This window comes from Grammomys surdaster, unplaced genomic scaffold (assembly GCF_004785775.1).
Source record: "Grammomys surdaster isolate TR1022 unplaced genomic scaffold, NIH_TR_1.0 166, whole genome shotgun sequence".
Taxonomy (NCBI): Eukaryota; Metazoa; Chordata; class Mammalia; order Rodentia; family Muridae; genus Grammomys; species Grammomys surdaster.
Genome location: NW_021604614.1, coordinates 6,551,617 through 6,572,209, shown reverse-complemented (window position 1 = coordinate 6,572,209; position 20,593 = coordinate 6,551,617). Strand labels below are relative to the sequence as shown.

Here is a 20,593-nt window from a genome sequence, read left to right as displayed (position 1 = left end):
CTGTCTTTCAAAGTAAAGTAAAATAAAATCAGGGCCAGTGAGATGGCTCGGTGGGTAAAGGCTTGTGCTGCCGAGCCCCACACCCTGAGTTCAGTCCCCTTAAGTCCTCTGACCTCTGCAGCATGTGCGGCGTGTGCGTGCTCTGACACACACTTCAGTGAATACACTTCTGGAAGAAGATAGTTGGATCCTAAATATGGACATTAAGTGAATGGCCAAGTCCAGCCAAGGCTCTGTCAGTGGTCATGGGAAGACCAGCTCCTGCAGGACTTCTTGGCTTCCATTCCATTGGCCGTTTTCACTGAATGATTGTGATAGTGAGGAAGGGGGTGCAGAGGAAGGGAGTGCAGAGCAGGAGAACTTGTGGCTATCCTGTGCTCAGCAGCCGCTCTAGTCTCTGCCCACTAGATGTCAGCAGCACCCCCACTTACAGAATCCACAAAGGCTTCGTCACTCTGTGGACAGAACTTTCTTTTTTTTTTTTTGTTTTTTTTAAAGATTTATTTATTTATTTCATGTATGTGAGTATACTGTCACTGTCTTCACACACACCAGAAGAGGGTATCCAATCTCATTACGGATGGTTGTGAGCCACCATGTGGTTGCTGGGAATTGAACTCAGGACCTCTGGAAGAGCAGTCAGTGCTCTTAACCGCTGAGCCATCTCTCCAGCCCTGGACAGAACTTTCAAAGTTGGAACAGAATAGCCCCAAGTAGCAGAGTCGCCTCTGGTTTGGAAACCACCATTGCTACTGCACAGCAACAGTTGACACCACAGCTGGAAGTGGCTCAGCTGCAGAGGTGGGCTTCGTTATTTTAATTACAGTGGAACATCCATTTGGAATATGAATTTACTCATACATCTTTAAAAAAAGATATTTTATTACGTGTGTCTCTCTGCATGTGAGTTCAGAGGCCAAAAGAAGGTGTTGGATTCTCTGGAGCTGGAGTTCCAGGCAGCTGTAATCTGACCAGTTTGTGTGTGGGGCACAGAACTCAGATCCTATGTAAGAACAGTCATAAACCACTGAGCCGTTCTCCAGTGTCCCTCACAGGGTCTCATGTAGTGCAGGCTTGCTTCAAACTTGCTATGTCTCTCAGGATGGTTTTGAACTCCTCATCCTCCTGCCTCCATCTCCCTAGTGCTGGGGTGACAGGCGTGTGCCACCATGCCTGGTTTATGTGGTGCTGAGGATGGACACTACGACCTCATGGTAGGGAAGGCAAACACTCCAGCCACCGAGTCAAGTCCTGAGTCTTAATTTCTTTGTGTATTTTATCTCAGTTTTACAAGGTGTAGCTGATAGACACAGGCAGGCAGGCAGGCAGACAGATAGATAGACAGACAGACAGATAGAAAGAAACATAGCGAATGTACACAGAACAAGCCCAATGGCTAGGGTTACTGTTGCTGGGGATCAAGTCCCAGATCACCTGCTTTGCTTGTGTGGCTTTTGGCAGCTTATCCTCTCTGAGCCTGGATTTCCGTATTTGTCAAGTGAAAATAATAGTCACACATATCTGCTAAGATTCCTTCTGACGTCCATATAGATACTATAGTCTTGGAAAGACACAAACACCAGTAACAGCATCTGGCACACATCAAGTGCTGACTAATGTCGCTGCTGTTATAGACCTCATCAGGTTATATGTTCAAAGGACTTATAAATCCCTCTTGGAGTTAATCTTGGTTTATAAATCCTGCTTTCCATGGAAGTAGAAAGAGAGGCAGAGTTTGGTTTAGGTCTCTTAGAAAAGTGTTTTATTTAAGTTTAGTCTTTTGCGTGTAATTTCATAAATGAATTGTTGGGTTTTTATAGAGATGTTTAAATGGAATATTCTCTTCCTTCTATTCTGTAAATGGTCTTTGCTGGCACGGAACCGTTCCTCTGTTAGTGCTGACTTAGTTTAGTTTTGGTGTGTATGTGTATGGTGTATGTTTGTGTGGTGTACTCTTGGGAGTGTGTGGGAGGGGGGCAAGTACCATGCTGTCTGTGGAGGCCAGGGGAGGACATCAGGTGACCAGCTGTGTCACTCTCTACCTTACTGCCCTGTTTCAGGTTCTTACACTGAACCTGGAGTGAGGCTGGCAGCCAGTGACAGAGATCCTGTCTCTGTCCATCCCCCAGCCCCTACTCCATCCCTAGGGTCACAGATGTGTGTGGCCATGCCCGACTTTTTATTTGAGTTCTGGGGATTCGAACTTATGTTCTCATGCTTGTACCCCTTGCATTCTCACACACCGAGCCACCTTGTCTGTCATTGGGATTTTCATAGAGGTGTCGAAACAGATCCCTGGCCCTTGGCTTGCTTTATTTCTGCAAGGCTTAGTTCTAAGTCCGACAGGGTTAAGGTGCTAAAACAGGCAGACAAACAAAAACGACTGTTTTGTTAGTCTGGAAATGGTTGCTTTGTGTTGCCCAGCTAGCCCAGCACTCTGTGTAGCCCAGGCTAGCTTGGTATTTGCTGTGTAGCCCAGGTTGTAAACTTGTTGCATTCTTGCCACAGCCCTTTAAGAGCTGAGCTTACTGGGTTACCATTGCTAAGCGTGCACAAATCCCCTATTTTACAAAGATAGGCATTGAACATACTGAGGAACATGTGTGCTTTGGATCCCATCCTCCCTCAGGTTTATTTTCACCCACTGCTGCTCTAGGCTAGGAGAGCTGGTGAATTTTCCTTGGTAATTGGCCACTTTCTTTGCATCTGATTTTTTTTTTTTAAGTTGGTAACTTTCCAAGAATCCAATTATATTACTCACAGTTTACTGCTTTTGTGTGTACTTCAGTCTTTTTTGCCCTGGCTTTCTTGATTTGATCAGAACTTTCAGGAAGACTTTAAAACAACAGGATAGACAGCCTTCTGTGAGTTTAACTGGGAATGTCTCTTTTATTTTTTAAATTTTGTGTGTGTGTGTGTCTGTGTGTGTCTGTGTCTGTGCACAAGACTGCAAGTGCCCATAGAGGCCAGAAGAGGGCGTCAGATCCCGGGAGCTGAAATTCCAGGTTATTCTGAGCTGTTCAGCATAGATGCTGGGAACTGAATTCAAGTCTCTGCAAGAGCAGGATGTGTTCTTAACTGTTGAATATCTCTCTCTCCAGCTCAGCTCTATCTGTGTCTTCAGTTTGATGTGGGAGCCTGACAGCTATTTAAAGGGAATTTAGAAATGCCCTGTCTTTCCTTGCCTGGTAAAATGCCTTTCTAAAGAAATAGATAGGAATGAAATGCTTTTGATATGTCCGACAGATGCTCTTTAGTATAAATTTCTAAGCTTGCTCCATGAAAGGTCTCACATGTGCAGGGTTCTGTAGCATTCAGGAACCTGTGCCCCCCAGCACCCAGGAAATAGAGGCAGAAGTTCAAGGTTGTGCTTGGCTAGCCTGGGCTGCAGGAGACTTGCTTTAAAAAAAAAATTACTCTCGTGTTTTTTTCTTTTATAAATTAACGCTTTTCTTTTCCCCAAACATAGAAGTGTAGGGAGCTTGGAGTCTTGTCTTTTCTCTCTATTATTTTGAGCCCTGCTCAGTAAAGCTCCTGGGAACTTGCATTTGTTACCCAGGTCTGGCTTCCCCTCAAGGACAGAATGTTAGCCTTTGATTTTACGTTATCAGTAGTGGTCTTTCAAGGGTTTCTAGAATGCTCTTAACTCTTACTCGTTATGTTCAGGCCCAGGAAGGTGGCCGAGTCTTGGGTTGTCCATCTTTCAGAGTCTTTAATGACTGCCATCTTAGTGCTTTCTGTAAAAACCCGGACCAATCTGAGTTCTCTGGTAGACGTTGGTTAGACCCATGAGCATGATTCTCCTGGCAACAAGAAAGGCCAGCGATTATAAATGACAAGAAAGCCAGAAAGAAAAGAATGATAATCCATGTTATTCACAGTCCACGTGATTCTCGTGTGAACTTGAAAAGCTTGAAAAGGTTATTTAAGTTAATCTTCCATCGCCTAACATGATGTATTCAACTTTTCATTAGAATGTAGCAGTTTACTGATACCACGACTCATTTTGACATTTTCTTACATGTCCGTAATGCCTTTTGGTCATTTCACCGTCCTTTCCCCTCTTTTGTCATGCTCCACCCAGTTTTCTAACTGGTCTCCCTTTTATTTTAATGCTTTTTTTTTTTTTTTTTTTGTGCCCCGGAAAGTTTTTTTTTTTTTTTTTTAAGTGTGCGCACACACTCATGTATTCAGGAGACCATGGCGTCCTGAAGACCATGTCAGGTCCCCTAGAGCTAGTGTTACAGGTGGCTGTGAGCTGCCGGATGTGGGTGCTGGGGTGGGTGCTCTGAGCTGCTGAGCCATCTCTCCATCACATGGTGAGTCTAATTACCCTAGCATGGGAAAGGGGTTATCCACGGGAGCACCGCGGTGGGGGCAGGGGGGCTTGCTTTCTCTTTAACGATCATTTTACTTATGTATTTGTTTATTTAGTGTGTGGTGTGACTGTGTGTGTGTGTGTGTGTGAATGTATCAGTGCCTCTGCATGTATGAGTACTTGTGTGTGTGTTCGTTTGTGTATTTGTGTGTATACATGTATGTGTGCATGTGTGTGTGTATGTGCGTGTGTGTGTGCATGCACACACAGGTAAGGGGACAATTTGCAGGAATTGGTTCTCATCAGTCACCATGTAGGTCCCAGAGTTCAAACTCAGGGTGTGAGGATTTTCAGCAAGCACCTTTACTCACTGGCCCCTCTCACCTGCCCCTTGCTCCTACTGTAGCCAGTTCAGTTTGTGTGTGTGCTAGGCAGCCGTTTGGTGACTAACATGGTTCTAGATCCTGGGGGTAGAGGTGAGGGTGTGGGGAGGATGTGTGCGAACTGTTGTTTGCGTCTTCTGTAAGGTGTGTGACAGTCTTCCCATCACTGATGTTTCTGCTGTCTGTAGCTTGTACTTCAGGGGCTCAGTGGGTGAGAGCAGTGGTGTTCTCTCAGAGGCCCTGGGTTCCACACTCAGCATCGTGTTATAGAGGTGCGGGTCTGATGCTTTCTGGCCTCAGAAGGCAGTGTACACAAATGCACAGAGACACACCTATATACACGTAATGAAAGGTCAAACCTTTGAAGAGTCTTGTGCTCTACCAGTTGACCTGGCTGAGCAGCCCATGTTTTTTTTTGTTTTTGTTTTTTTTTTTTAATAACTTCAGTTTGTAGAAGTCCGTAAGGGCTTCACCTGACCTGGGTTCTCTGTGGCTCAGGAGTGTTGGCTAGTGTTCTTGGGTGAATCTATGACTTATGCTCAGGTTAAAGCCAAGTTGTTTTTCCTCTGTTTCAGCAACAGCGAACGGTGTACAGACTGACCCTTGTCAAGTGTTGGAACGTGGATGAGCTCCAGGCCTACGCTGAGCTGGTGTCCTTGGGGAACCCTGACTTCATCGAGGTCAAGGTGAGCCCTGCCACCTGGTGGTGGGCATGCTGCAGCTGAGGGTCGCTGGCCGGGGGCTGGGGTATTTGGATCATAGATTCACTGGGAAGCTTCCTCTGTCCTGGGCAGCACTGAAGGAGACTGAGCCGTTGGTCTTTGAAAGCTTCTGCTTTCCAGGGCTGGAGAGATGGCTCAGTGTATAAACCCAGTTGCTGCATTCTCAAAGAACCCAGCTCAAGGGGAGTTCTGAGGGCACTGCACACAGACACATACAATTTTTAAAAATTTTTTTTTTTGTTTTGTTTTAAGAATGAGAAATAAGTTAATTATGGGACTGGTCAGTTTATAAAAATCAACTGTTTCATTGATTTATTTTTACAGTACATCTCTGCCACATACAACATGGCCAATTTAGGCTGACATTTTAGATAGTGGGTGTTGGGATTAAAAAACGAAATCTTTAAGAGCTTTTCCTAAGAGCTGTTCTGTGTGGCTCCACTAAACTAAGAAAGCAGTGCTGATGTGAGGAATTAGATTCTGTGAGACGTTTCAAATCTCCTCCAGGTGTGGGTGATAGGTCTAATCAGTTCCACCTACCTGTCACCTTTGATGGACCAGTCTGGGGCCGGTCTGGTTTCAGCTCAACTGCTACCCACTGTTTCTGCCCTTATCCCTGATTATTTTACTGTAAGCTGTGTAAGTTAAAAGGTGAGTTCCCTGTTCCTTCCTTCCATCCTTCCTTCCATCCATCTATCCATCCATCCACTTTTTGTTTGTTTTTGAGGTAGGGTCTTGTTCTGTAGTCCAGGTTAGCCTAGAACTCACCGTTTAGCCAGGACTTGTGGGTTAGCTAGCCTGGCTTACACAGAGGCAAACAATGAGACTCTTCTTAAGTGAGGTAGAAAGCAACGACTGACCTCCAGCCCCACCTCCACACAAACAAAAAGATTGAAAAACCTTAGTATCCAGTGGTTATGTAGAGTGGTAGAGGCATGTGATCCCAGCGCTGAGGATCACAAGTTCAAACTCATCCTTGATTACTCCATGAGTTTGAGGTAAACCTGGGCTTCATGAGACATTGTCTCAAAAAAAAAAAAAAGGAAAAGGAAACACACACACATTTATAGTAAGGGTACTTTTATATATTCAAGTATAAGTTTATAGAGGCCACCGTTTCGGGGTTAAGCCAGGGCTGGAAGTTACAGTTTGGAACCCTGCCTGTGAGGTAGAGCATGGAGAGGCTCTCTGGGGGCCAAAGAGCATGGACAAAATGACTGACTGTAGGAGACAGTCCTCATCTTTAGAAGCCAGCTCCTGCCTTCTCAGTGTGGAGTTTTGAAACTGAATACCCCTGAAGTCTCAAGAGTTGTGGGAAGCAGCATTTCACTGCTTCAGAGCTAGATGCTCTGCAGGAGGGGCGGGAGGTGTGCACCCAGGGCCCCTGCTTAGCTCTTTGTCGGAGGGCGGGGTGGGGCGCGCAGGAGATGGGCGTCCAGGGCTCCTGCTATCTGAGCCATTACCATTTCATCTCTGGTCAGGCTTAAGACACTCTTTGATTTTAAAATTGCTCTTAAGTTCAAAAGGTTTCTCTTGGCAGAAGTTTTAATGACGCACAAATATAAACTGTCTGAAAATATATGTCCCTGTTCAGGGAAAGCTCGCCAACAGCAGAGATTAGTGGTGTTTTAATTTATGGTTTAGCTATTAAAAATGTCGCCACAAATTATATGGTAGTAAAATGTCTGTTTTTATTGTGCTTGGCTGGATCACAGGCACCCCTTTCACCCTCTTTTCTCCCCGCTCTCCCTCCCCCTTTCTCTTGCCCTTTCTTCTGAAGTCAGCTTTCCTAGGGGGAACATTTTACAGTTGTCAAATGTCATTATACATGTCTTTGTTTAAACAGTCTTCTGTCACATTATACTATGTGGCCAAAGATGAGCTCGCAACCCTGATCTTCCTGCTTCTGCTTCCTAAGTGCTGGGATGATAGCCATGTGCCACCACCGTACTAGTGGCAGTAATTTTCTGGTGGTAGTAGTAATTACTATTTTTTTTGGGAAAAAAAAGAAAGAAAGAAAGGAAGGAAGGAAGGAAGGAAGGAAGAAAGAAAGGGCTACTTGTTAAACAGTGGATTCCCCTGCTGGGGTTTTTGTGTATGGCTCCTGTTCACATGATTTGGAAGCAGAGAAAGCTGTGTCACCGCTCAGGGTCCCTCTCAGACAGCTTCCCACTTCATCCTTTTATCCCGGCAGGATTGCTGGCACCACGCGTACCAGCCCTCACTGAAGCCCTCAAGGGGAAAGCTGATGTCGAGGATGGGAGGCGTGGAGATGGTATTGAAGTCCATAGAACTACAGTGAGCTGCCTTGAGAGAGCTGATGTTTAAAATTCTTAGAGAAACGTGTGGTCTAGCCAGAGTGACAATCCGCATGCATCGGAGGGCAGGATGGCCTTCAGGAGTCGCCTCTCTCCCTCCTTCCTGTCTGTGGACCCCAGGATCCAAGTCAGGCCGTCAGGCTTGGTGGCAATTGAACACCTTTCCGCACTGAGCCTTGCCACCAGCCTCCTACACCAGATTTTCCTTACCTGTTCTCCTGTTGATGGACACCTCAGCAGATTCCACCTGCTGGCAGTTGAACAGTTAGGCAGTAGGCATGGGCATGTGGCTATCTCTGGAGACCGGCATTCTCCCTGGGATTCTACAAGGAACAGGCAGGCCATGAGCGTGCCCACCCCTCCAGATGAACAGGTCAGTTAGAGCATCACACCACTGAGCTCTCTCTGCAGCTCTTCTCTCCTTAGTTTGAAGCAGAGTTTTGCTAAGTTGCCCAGGCTGGCCTTGAACTCCTTCTGTAGCCCAGATTTACCTAGTCCTCTGCCTCAGCTGCCCCTGGGCTGGGGTTACAGGAATGCACCATTGTGTCCTGTCTCTTGAAACTCAGAGACTGAAACAGTACTGAGGACTGTTATGGTAGTAAAATGGCTTGGTGGTAGAGTGCTTGCCTGGGATCTACGAGGCCCTGGGTTCTATCCCCAGCATTTCAAGCAAGCAAACAGCAACCAACTAAACATAAGTTAGTGAACCAGAAAAGGTTAACTTTCTTATTGAGTAGGATTAAGAGAGTTAATGTCTGAAAAGGTGACACTTTTGCTGTGGTGGTGGCTTCCTGCCTGTCATCCTAGTGCCTGGGAGGCTAAGGCAGAATTTGAGGCCAGACTGGGCTATAAGGTGACACTCAGTGTAAAACACAAAGACAAAATGAAGACAAAAACAGTGGAGGGCGCTGGAGAGTTGGCTCAGGGGTTGAGCGTGCATACCGTTCTTGCAGAGGGTCCAGTCCAGTTCCCAGCACCAGCATCTGGCAGCTCACTTTAAATTCCAGCTCCAGGCAGTCTGACATGTTCTTTTGGCATCTGTAGGCACTACACTCAGGTACACATAGCCACAGTTACATAATGAACAATAAAGTCTTGGAGAGAAAACAAGTGGAGGCTAAGGAGACATGAAGAAGGGGGAGGTGAGGGAGAGGGGTCTCTAAAACTCCTTTGTTGAGAAACAGTATGACAGCCAAGATAACCCCTATCTCCCTCCACCCCACCCCACCCCCGACACCCAGAAGTGAAACCAGAAGTGAGGTGTCATTGATATGTCAGGTCTGTAAAGAGCCCTCAGGGTCTGAGGACAAGAGGTCCTGTGTATATCATAGTCCATTGGTTCAGGAGGGACCCCAGCCTAAAGGACAGAAGACAGAGCCTTTCAGTACAGGGCAGTGCATTGGAGGAACATCTGCCCCGGGCTGAGTCAAACCCTGAGAAGCCTGGAGTCATAGCCACCCTTACTCAGCAAAAAGGGAAAGTCTTCCTGTGAGCCTCGGGGCAGTTCGGTTCAAAGTTAATAGTACGTCAGGCTCACGTGCACAACCCCACAGTGTGCATGCCCTGCACACCCAGTGCTGGTCCTGCCTGACAGCTGAGTTGCAGGTGAGCTGAATGATTTGTAGGATCCTAAGGTAGAGGCAAGCTGGGTTTGAGAGAGCTCACTGTAACCCCAGAACCTGGGAGACACAGGCGGGAGATCAGCTCAGGGTCATCCTCGGCTACCATGGTTGTAGGCTAGCCTAGACCACATGTCTCAAAACAGACAAAACAAAAGCAAGGTCCAGTGACAACAGATAAAGGTACTTGCCACCAAGCCCTACAACCTGCGCTGTCCCTGGCTGGATGGAGAGAGCCAGTGCCAGCAAGTTGACCTCTGACCTCCATGTATGCACACACACTATATAAATGCATAAATGCCACGTGAAGAGTAGAAACGTGGATGTTTTTAGATGAGTTTCAAACATGGTCCCTAGTCACATCTTTTTAGCATTTTCTCTTGTTTTACTGACTGAACCAGATTAAGAAAGTTGTCTTTCTTCCTTTTCCTACCTGCTTTGTCTTTTCATTTTATTTATGAGGCTGCTCAGGCCATGGATCACAGGTTTGGTTTAAAATCTAAAACTTTTCTTCTTTTTTTTTTCCCAAGTGTGTGTGTGTGTGTGTGTGTGTGTGTGTGTGTGTGTGTGTGTGTTCCCCATCCTAACCTTGGGTACACGCAGAGGTCAGCCTGTGAGGCATTAGTCGGTTTCCTCTTCCACCATGTGGGTTCCGGGGATCCCACCAGGTGGCCAGACTTGGCAGCAAGCCCCCGTACTTGCCTCACTGTCTTGCTCATATTTTGAATCATGTATTGATATATATACGACATGTACCGGTGTAGCCTTTCAAACTGAATTATCTGTCCTAAAACTAGAATGACAGTGGCTTTTATTCTCCGAGGCAGGTGTCTGGCTGGGCAGCCCAGGCAGGCCTGGAACCTCTCTCTCCTGCCTCAGCCTGCCAAGCGCTGGGCTTGTAAGTGCACACCACCCAGCTGCCTTAAATTAATAATTGTTCAAGAGGTTCGTTTGAGAATTCAATGGGATAATCTGTGCCTGGATCCAGTAAATGTTTAGACTGCCTTCCATTAGGTACTTTATAGAAAATAAATCAGTAGATGCTATCTCTTTATTATTGATTTCCTCTTTTCTTTCATTGCCAGTCTGGTAAAAATTTTTTTTCTTTTATATTCCCTGTAAATTAGCATGCATTTTAGCCTCATTAGGTTTGAATGGGGCTTCGTTTGTGAGCCCGGGACTCTCGTTATCTGCCTGCTTGTTGGTAAAAACGTGCTTCAGGTTACAGACATCTGCTGCATTGAAAACTTGAAGCACGGAGACACATTTGTAAGAAGTCCTGTGTCTGTGTTCCCTTCGGAGCCCAGGAAGTGCCTGGTAGCTTGCTTGAGGTCAGGTGACTTTGTTTTAAGTCACCCTCTGTTGGCACACTGTTGACAGGGCTCCACCATGGCTGAGCACACACAGCAGAGCTCCCCTCTCTGCCCACGTGCAGGGCAAGGGTCAGGGTCAGGAGGCTGCCAGTTACTCAAGCCTCTGGTGTTTCTCTATCAGTCTTCATGTTGCTGCGTCCACATACTCCATAAGGGGCCACTTCCAGGAGGGCGGGGACTTTTTGACAGATGTGCTATGCATGGTCTGAGGAGATTCTGTAGTCTGTCATCAAGGGGAAGACATGATAGTGGGGCTGGGGGCTGCCCGTTTACATCTAGTGGATTAGTAAGCAGAAACATAAATACTGACATACTAATGGCTTTCTCCTTTCCTCCTATTTTATTTAGCCTTAATATAACTTTTATTTATTTAATTTGAGAAAGGATCTTACTGTGTAGCTCTGTCTGGCCTGGAATGTACTCTGTAGACAAGGCTAGCTCTAAACTCACAGAGCTTGCCTCTGCCTTCAGAGTGCTCGATTTAAAGCTGTGTGCTACCATACTCAGCCTTTTTTAAAATTTAAAAAAAGTTACATCGAGAGTGAGTGTGTGTGTGTGTGTATGTTTGTCTGTGCACGAGTGTGAGCGTGTGATTCCTGTGGAAATGTCCCGTTCTAAAGGCAGTGGGAGCTAGGAGAGAGCTAGGAGAACGGAGCCTAAAAACGAGGCAAGTTAAAGTTGTATTCAGCCAGCTTTATTCTGAACATCAGACAGTTTATACTCTACGGTTAAGAGAGGTCACATGAGTAAAGCTCTCATGACTTCAAGCTGTACAAAATCAGAAGTTCAAGCAACAATGGCAGAAACATGTTTTCCCACACATGCACATGAACAAAGAACAGTAGCCAGCCGTAATGAATAATCTGTGTAAACTCACTCCTGTCCGCACCTGGCTTGGGTGTGAAAGCATGTTTTAGAACAATTCTGTGTTTTTAAAGAAACTGAGGTCACAAGACTCTGGTCTTGTTTCTTTTCATTTTCTCACAAGCACTCAGAATTCCCCTCATGTGACTTCATCCTTGGACTGAGCTGCGACAGTATTAAGGACGAGTTTTGGGAGTCAGTTTTCTCTGACTACATGGGACTTGGGGGTCAAACTTGGGTCCTCAGGCATGGTGACAAAGCACTTTGACCTGCTGAGCTGTCTTGGTGCCTTCCTTTTTCCCTTTTAGTTTGGGTCTTCAGCCCGTGGGATGGTCAGGGCCTGGCTTGGAGATAGTTATAAATCCAGCCAAGCTTAAATAATGCTTAGGTCCTGCTTAACAGTTCATGGTCCTTAGAGAATAGACATTCAGAGCGAGGCTGATGCCCCTCTGGTGCAGCACTTGCCTACCACACGTGAAGTGCTGGCTATCCCCAGCACTGCAGAAGCCAGAATTGGTGGTGCATGCATGAGGGAGAGGCTGGAGGGTTGAGAGTTTAAGGTCATCCTTGGCTACATAGTGAAATGGAGGCCAGCCTGGGCTACACAAGACAGACAGAAGGTTTTAATGAACTTCTGCATATAGTCCGTCTTCCCAATGAGTCCCCTTTAGCATCTCATGATTTGTTATTGCTGAATAATAAAATATTAAAATATCTCCCTCAATCATAGTTATGAATATAAGATCTTGTCTGAGACCTCTGTGCTTCAGGGGAACTTTTAAATATTAACAAGGAGTTCCTTTGAGATGGCTTTTCCACAGTTGCATAGCTAAGCTATCAGAGGCAGCATTGCAATCTGATGACCTGTCATAAGCCCCTCCCTTCCTCCTCCTTTTTTTTTTAATTTGGGTTAGTAATTAGCATAGTTTTCCAACTTTGGTGTTTTGAACTGTATTACTGCTTGCCTGTAAAAACCCACTGAAGCTCGGCCTAATGAAGTCTTCCAATCCCTGAGCAAACAGGCCATTTCCCCATCTATTCTAAGGAAGTGGGTAGTTAACATGCAGAGAAGGGTATCTGGGTGCAGTGTCCGTAGTACTGCGAACAGCCATCTGTGGCAGCGGCCATCTGCAGTGAGCGGCCATCTGCAGTGAGCGGTCATCTGCATTGAGGGTTTGCAGAGCTCATCTGAGTCTCAGGCCAAGTCCCAGCTCTGCCATCTGTAGGGCGGGCCGCCTAAGGCTCGCTTGTAGGATCCGCTTTTCTTTTTAATAGGATGAAATTCTGCCTCTTACACAGCATGCAGTGTCTGTATGCACACACACAGAGTCTCTGTCGTGTTTCTGTATGTCTGTGGTGCCTCTGTATGTGTGGTGTGTGTGGTGTCTCTGTGGTGCATGTTTCCTCTCCCACCTCTGTGTCTGCGTGCACATACATGTGCAGTGTCACTGTAGTGTCTATATGTGTGTTGTCTGTGTGTATAGTATCTGTATTGTCTATAAGGTGTATTTGGAGTGTCTCTCTGTGTAGTGCGTATTTTTTTCTCGGTATGTATGTATGTATGTATGTATATGTGTGGCATTTGTCTGTCTGAATCTCTGTATGTGTATGCAGCATATGTGTCCGTATCAGGGAGGGGCTTGTAAGCAGTGAGCTTGCCCTTGGGTTTCGGTTGGCGCCAGTGTCTGGAATATTGAAGGCAGCTGCTGAGGAAGTCCAGTGCTGAGCTTGTACGGTGGCTGTGGCTGTTATCCCAGCTCGAAGGAGCTGGAGTCAGAGCGTCAGGAGCTCAGGCTTATCAGGATACAGATTGAATTTGAGGCTAGCCTGGGATACACGAAACATCTCAGAGACAAAGCAACAAGGGTTGATGTGGAGAGGTTTGAAGAAAAACCTTTTTGAGAAAGAATCATTTCCCACTGCAGTTTACTCAGTAGAGGGCTGAGGAGATTTGGGGGATATGTCTGGGTTCCCAGGTAGGTACCAAAAATTAGAAGCCAACTTACTGTACTACAGCTATTTTTAATAGGAATTTCCATGTTTGTAAAATAATTAAGGCTTGTGTGTAAATCCACATATGCTTCTCCTTTGGCATGATAGTCTATACATTTATTTTTAATTCTTTTATTTTTGACATTTGTGAATATAAATACATCATTTCCCCTTCCCTCTCTACAAGCTCTCCCATATGCCCTTCCTTGCCCATTTTCAAATTCAAGGTCTTTTTTCTCATTAATTGTTGTTCCATGAATATAAAATACATACACATATATGCCTAAATATGACCTGCTCAGTGTGTATAATATGTAGTACTTTATCAATTCACACTCAGTGGGGCTGGAGAGATGGCTCAGCAGAAAGAGCCACATAGTCATCCTCTGTCAGAAAAAAAGAATGATTATCTCGTTATAGAATTTCGATGAGATCTGTATTGGTTACTCTTCTCATAGCTGTGAGAAAATGCCCACAAAGGCAATTTAAGGGAGGAACGGCTCACATCATGGTGGGGCAGGCATGGTGGCAGGAGTGTGAGGCGGCTGCATCCACCGTGAGGGAGCAGAGAGACAGACGGATGCCGGTGTGCCTGTTTTATTCAGTCCAGGACCCCAGCCTGTTGATGGCTCGCTCACATTCAGTATGGGTCCCACCTCACTTAACCCTTTCTGGAGACATTCTCACAGATGTGCCCAGCGGTTTGTCTCCTAGGTGATCTCAAATCAAGTCGATAATGAAATGTGACTACCACAAGCTGTCACCCAGAGACAGGTCTGTAACTAACAGTCCCTGATGCTGTCCTTCCCACAGGGCGTGACCTACTGCGGTGAGAGTGCAGCCAGCAGCCTCACCATGGCCAACGTCCCTTGGCATGAGGAAGTGGTCCGGTTTGTCTGTGAGCTGGTGGATCTGCTTCCCGACTATGAAGTTGCGTGTGAACATGAACACTCCAACTGCCTCCTGATTGCACACAAGAAGGTAAGATGTGTGCTGCACCCCCTTCTCTTTCCCCTTTCTTCTCTTTCTTCTTTGTGCCCCTCACTTGACCCCAGGGGATGTCTGCTTGTCCACTGTCTTTCCTAATACAAGCGTTAAGAAAGCCCTGAACAAAACAGCACCATTCCAATGTTTGAGTTTAAAGATTTTATTTAGAGATTCTTGTTTAAACAATTACTTTTATTTTTAATCATACGTGTGTGTATTCCAGTGTGCATGGTATGTCCATGTGAGTGCAATACCCTCGGAGGTCTGAAGAGGGTGTCATATCTCCTAGAGTGGGGTTACAGGTGGCTCTCCATCTGGGCTCACAACTGGATGAATCACCTTAAACTAGCAAGCTTAGAGACGTCAAACACAAAATAATCTGGGGCCAGAGAGATGGCTCAGTTTGTAAGGCACTTGCCACCAGGCTGGACCACCTGACTCTGGGGACCCACAGGGCGGATGGAGAGAACTGACCCCCTGCAAGCTATTCTGTGACCTCCACACATGTGCACCCTCTTCTCCCAGATGAATAAGTATGATAAAGATTTTTAAAATACTACAACATTCATTAAGATGAAAGTAATACACTCCTAGCCCAGGTGTCAGGTTTGAGTTCAGAGCGGAACCCATGGCTGATGTGTCATCGAGTGTTGATTTCTTTGGATTGTTTATAATAATAGACCCGTGCTGTCAGTCATTTGGTTTATGGGATTTTCTCTGTGTGAAAGGTGAGAAAATAGCCAGATGAGGTTGTTTGATTATTTTTCTGTGGCAGGTTCTCAGGCCTGTGCATCTGGCCTCTGTGGCTGGCCCGTCTAGAGCAGCCCGGCTGTTTAATCAGGCCCATACCTCACCACACTGTGTCATAAGACCATCCGTGACCTTTCAAGTGTGTTCGTAATTCTGCACAGATTTACCTCCCCCCTTCCTGTGGGGTGTAAGGAGTCCCTGAAGTCACATGACCCCATGTCTCAGGACACTTCCCCTCACGTCTTGAGATCTGAGGCTTCGTTTCCCTGTTGACACAGCTGTCTTCCAGTACAGTTTGTGTCAGACGTGCTAAATGCTGCCCTTTTAGCTTCTGATTTTTTCATAAAGCAGTTGGACTTTTGTGAGCTGCCTTCATCTCAGCTTGTCTTGAGGCATGTAGAAACTCAGTCTGATCCTTGAGACCCAGTGCCTCAGCGTTATTTTCAGAGTTACCCATACTCTGGATGGAATTCTGTGTTCCTCATACCCAAAAGTAATTTGTGTTGGGTTTCTAATTCCCTAGTGTGACTGTGTGTGATGGGGCTTCTAAGGGTTGGATGCAGGCATGTGAACAGGGCCCTGATCTGATCGGATCTGCATCCTCACAGGAGACACTGAACAGCCTGTGCTCAGGGAGACAGCCGTGTTGAGCTACTGAGAGGGCATTCTCTGCCAGCTAGGAAGATAGCGTGCCCCAGAGACCAGACTTGCAGGGACCTGACTGTGGGCTTTGGCCTTCAAAACCTCTCTGTCCCTGAGCTGCCTAGACTGTGGTGCCTTGTCATGGTGACCTGAGCCTACTGTGTGTCCATGTCGCCTGCAGCAGCTCAGTCCTCCAGTTTTGTCCTCAGAGACTGGGAATCAGAACTGTCATTGGTGACTTCAGCTTCGAACAGTCCTGTCTGTACAAGTGCTTTTCTCCATTCTCGATTGCCTAAGTTTGCAGACTGCCTCTGGGACCTGCAGATGAGATGCATTGCATATGACTTGTGGTGTGTGTGTGTGTGTGTGTGTGTGTATGCACACACCCTGACTCAACTCTGAATTTTTTTTTTTAATGTAGGCTGGACTAAAAAATTAGTTTTATGGTTCTAATCCAGTGGTTCTCAACCTTCTTACCGCTATGACCTTTAACACAGTTCCTCGTGCTGTGGTAAACTTACTTTTGTTGCTACTTCATAACTGTAGTTTTGCTACTGTTATGAATTGTAATGTAAATATCTGATGTACAGGATATCTAATTTGTAACCCCTGTGAAAGGGTTGTTCGACTCCCAGAGGGGTTGTGACCCACAGGTTGAGAACTGCTGTCTAAGTAGATCCTTTTGTCTTTCTGAGACTATCCATGACAAGGAATTCTTTATTTCTTATTTTTTGTTTGCTTTTTTTTTTTTAAAGAAGTTTTACTCTTAATGATGTGTACATATGTGTGGGTACATGCATGTGAGTGCAGGCACCAGTGGAGACCAGAGGCCTTGGGTCCCTTGAAGCTGGAGTCACAAGGGGTTGTGACGTCCTCCACGTGGGTGCTGGGAACCAAACTTGGGCCCTCTGCAAGAGCAGCAAGTGCTTTTACCTACTGAGCCATCGCTCCAGCTGCACCCCTCCCTCCCGTTTTTGAAGATGGGGGTTTCACGTTGGCCAGGCAGGCCTCGAATTAGAATTCACTGTGTAGCTGAGGATGACTTTGAACTCGAACTCTTCCTGCCTCTACCTCCTGAGTGCTGAGGTTCCACGTGTGTGTGCACCATCGTGCCTGGCTAGAAGGAGCTACCTGCCTGCCGCGGCCTGGAGAGCCCTGTGTATAGTGCGTCTGGGAAGGGCGTGAGGATGAGCTTTCAGTCTCTGCCTATAAGATTGCAGGAAGCCCTGGAGCAGCATCCCAAAGAATGGACCTCAGAGAGGGAGGCCTCCTACTTCATCCACAAACTAAGCTTTTACATACATTTGGCCGTATCTCCTAGAAAGCTCTTAACTGACATAAACCATGAGCCATTTAAATTCAGCAAGTATTATCCTAATTCCAGGAAACTATGTTTTTCATTTTTAATACTTCTTCCAAACTGTAACTGGAAATGGTTGTTTCAGTTGGTCCATAGAATTAGACTAAGATTTATTTGAAAAAAAATTTTTTGGTGTGTATGTGTGCACATGTGCATGTGACTGCGAGCATGAAAGTAAGTACCTCAGAGATCAGAGGGGGGTGTTAGATTCCCCAGAGCTAGAATTATAGGTGGTTGTGAGCCATCCACCATGGATGCTGGGACCCGAACTTGTGCCTTCTGCATGAGCTGTGAGTGGTCTTAATCATTTAGCTGCGTCTCTAGCCCTGCTTTTATTTTGAGATAGGCTCTCAGTCTGTAGCCCAGGCTGCCCTTGAACTCTTGTTCTTCCTGCCTCAGTCTTCCTAGTGCTGGGACAGAAACACTGTTCACAAGTCACCTGTCAACATTAGCTTTGTACAAATGAGTGCCAGCTAGAAGCTTTGAATGCAGTGCCCTCACCACAAAGTGAGTTCCCCCGATGCTGCCACCTCCTCCCCCTCCCCCTCCCCTCTCCCTTCCCCTTCCCCTCCCCTCCCCCTTCCCCTCCTCCCCTCCACCTCTTCCTCCTCCTCCGTGGCTTCTCTGTTCTCTCCATCCCAGCCATTATTCCACAGTGACTTTTGAGAAGCAATTTACTTAAGAGAGTACAAATTGGATTATTCCCCATTATTGAATTGAAATTCTTAACGAGGCTTTCTGCTAATGAGATATTGTATGCACGTTAGGATGCAAAGGCTAGCTCGAGTCATTTAGCAGCTCAGAGTTAGAAGCCATTGATTAAGGCTTCAGTCAAACAAAGTTTAGCAATAGGAAGCCCTCCACACGTCCATACTTCTAGCAGAGCCGAAAGAGCACGCACCAGATAGAAAGCAACCACGGCAGGAAGAGGCGGAGTCAGCTTGACCAGGTGTGTCTGTGGGCATCGGCAGTCACCTCGCTCCAGGGAAACTCAGCTGCCAACTTTAGGGAGTAACCTCCTTCCCTTTTCTAGAAATGTAGCCCAGGTTGCCTCTGATTCCTTCCCATTGATATAAAAGTTCTCTTTCTTTTTTTTTTTTTTAAGGGCTTTAATTTTTTTTCTTTAATTTTTTGAGGTTATAATGTAATTAACATCCTCCTTCTTCTTTTTCGCTCCATATACCTCTACTTGCAGTCTTTCAGATTCATGGCCTCTTTTTTCATTAATTGTTACAGGCCTATACATGTATGATACGAATGTATGTATTCCTAAATAGAACCTCAGCCTCCCAGGGTCTGAGACTCCAGGCCTGGGCCACTCTGCCTAGTTCAGGAAGTCAGGAAACATTCCTTGCTAACAGACATGCCTGCCGTGCATGGTTTGGAGCAGTCTTCAGGGCTACAAGCATACTGAAAACACGTGAAAGTTTAACAGGATAGGAAAACCGGGTTTATTAGCAATTTAAAATTTTCTTTTTCTTTTTTTTGTGTAAGGGTCACATGTAGCTCAGGCTGGCTTTGAACTTACTGTATAATCTAGGCTGACCCTGGACTTGTGATCATCTTGATTCTAGTTCATGAATGCTGGGATCACTGGTGTGCACCACCGTGTCCAGTTTGTGCAATGAACAGAACCCATGTTTGGAGAGGCCTCTACCAGCAGATCCACATTCTTGACCCTCTCACTAGGGGCTTTTTGACATTCATTTGATCTATTAAAAAAAAACCTATTTACTTATATTTATGTATGCTGGTTGGTGGCCTTGTCCATGTTGGTCAGAAGAGGGCCTTGAATATCCTGGAGCTAGAATTATAGCCCTTCAGCTATGTGGAGTTACAGGCATATAGGCAATTGTGGCTGACCAGCATGGGTGCTGGGAAGGAACTCTGGCCTTCTGGGAGAGCAATGCATGCTCTTGACTGCCGAGCCATTTCTCCAGTCCCAAACTAATGCTGTGTGTTTAAGTCATGGCTTCTATTGCTGTGATGAAACACCACAACCAAAAGTAACTCGGGGAGGGAAGGGTTTATTTCAGCGTATGCTTGTAGTCGGTCTGTCACTGAAGGAAGTCAGGGCAAGGTCTCAAGGCAAGAACCTGGAGGCAGGAGCTTATGCAGAGGCCATGGAGGGGTGCTGCTTACTGGCCTGCTCCTCCTGGCTTGCTCAGCTTGCTCTCTTACACCATCCAGACCACCAGCCCAGGGATGGCACTACCCACAGTGAGCTGGGCCCTGCCCTTCCACATCAGTCATCAATTAAGTAAATGTACCACAGGCCGGTCTGGTGGTGGCATTTTCTCAAATGAGTTTTTCTCTTCTAAAAAGACTCTAGATTGTGCCAAGTTGCCATAAAACTAGCCAGCGCAGCTGGTATGATCCAGATGGAACTGGAACTTTATTTCTTCTACACAGTTTAACTTCTGACCTGACAACTTTTCTTTGCAGTTTAAGATCGGTGGAGAGTGGTGGACATGGATCGATTACAGCCGCTTCCAAGAGCTCGTCCTGCAGTATGAAGAGAGTGGAGGCTCCAAGACGTTCAGCTCGAGGGATTACATGGCCAGAACCCCACAGTGGGCGCTGTTTGGGGCCAGGGAAAGAGGCTTTGATCCCAAGGACACAAGATACCAGAGGAAGAACAAAACGAAGGACATTTCCGGATGTTGAGCTTATCTGAGTCAAGGATCTCCAAAGACAAAAGCTGCCTGGCCCCAGCAGGTCCTCAGTTGCCATCACTGTACGGGACAGAGTTTCACGGCTGCATTCCACGGTCTGACACCAGCAGGCAGCCGTGCTGCCCACACAGCACCCACACATGGGGCTGGGGACTTGGCTCGATGCTTCTTACCAGAACTCAGGCCGTTTAATAAGTCGATTTCTGAGACAGTGAAGGCGGTGGTCACCTCTGGATTTTTAATAGTTTTGGATTTTATTTTAGTAATTTTCCTAAGTGCTATCCCTGAGTGTTGCACAGGGAATAAACATCTCTGCCTCTTCCTCCAGAGCTTCCTCTCTTTTCTTTAGATCTGCTCTACTTAAGTAGTTCAGGCTGACATCCACTCATGGCAATGCTCCTGCCTCAGCCTGCTGAGAGCTGAGATTATAGGCCAGCACCACCAGGCAGGCTCTCTGAGCTACTGGCTCTTTGTAGAGTGATCACTTAATATTTTTAGCTTTGAGTGCCCTGGGCTAAACCTTTCTACCCCTTCCAAGGTAAGAACTCTCCTTAGAGTCATACCTGAAAATGAATGTTCCATTTTCAAAG

General features: G+C 46.3%; 1 protein-coding gene across 1 annotated transcript in view; it reads left to right on the top strand.

Annotated features, from left to right (window-relative positions):
- The window catches only part of LOC114619990 (S-adenosyl-L-methionine-dependent tRNA 4-demethylwyosine synthase), a 75,596-nt gene extending 55,264 nt beyond the window's left edge, over positions 1–20,332 (top strand). Inside the window, exons 14-16 of the mRNA XM_028765944.1 lie at positions 5,277–5,387; positions 14,403–14,570; positions 19,774–20,332. Coding sequence (XP_028621777.1) covers positions 5,277–5,387; positions 14,403–14,570; positions 19,774–19,995 — 501 coding nt within the window. The 3' untranslated portion in view covers positions 19,996–20,332. The remainder of the gene's footprint in view (positions 1–5,276; positions 5,388–14,402; positions 14,571–19,773) is intronic.
- The last annotated feature ends 261 nt before the right edge of the window (positions 20,333–20,593 follow it).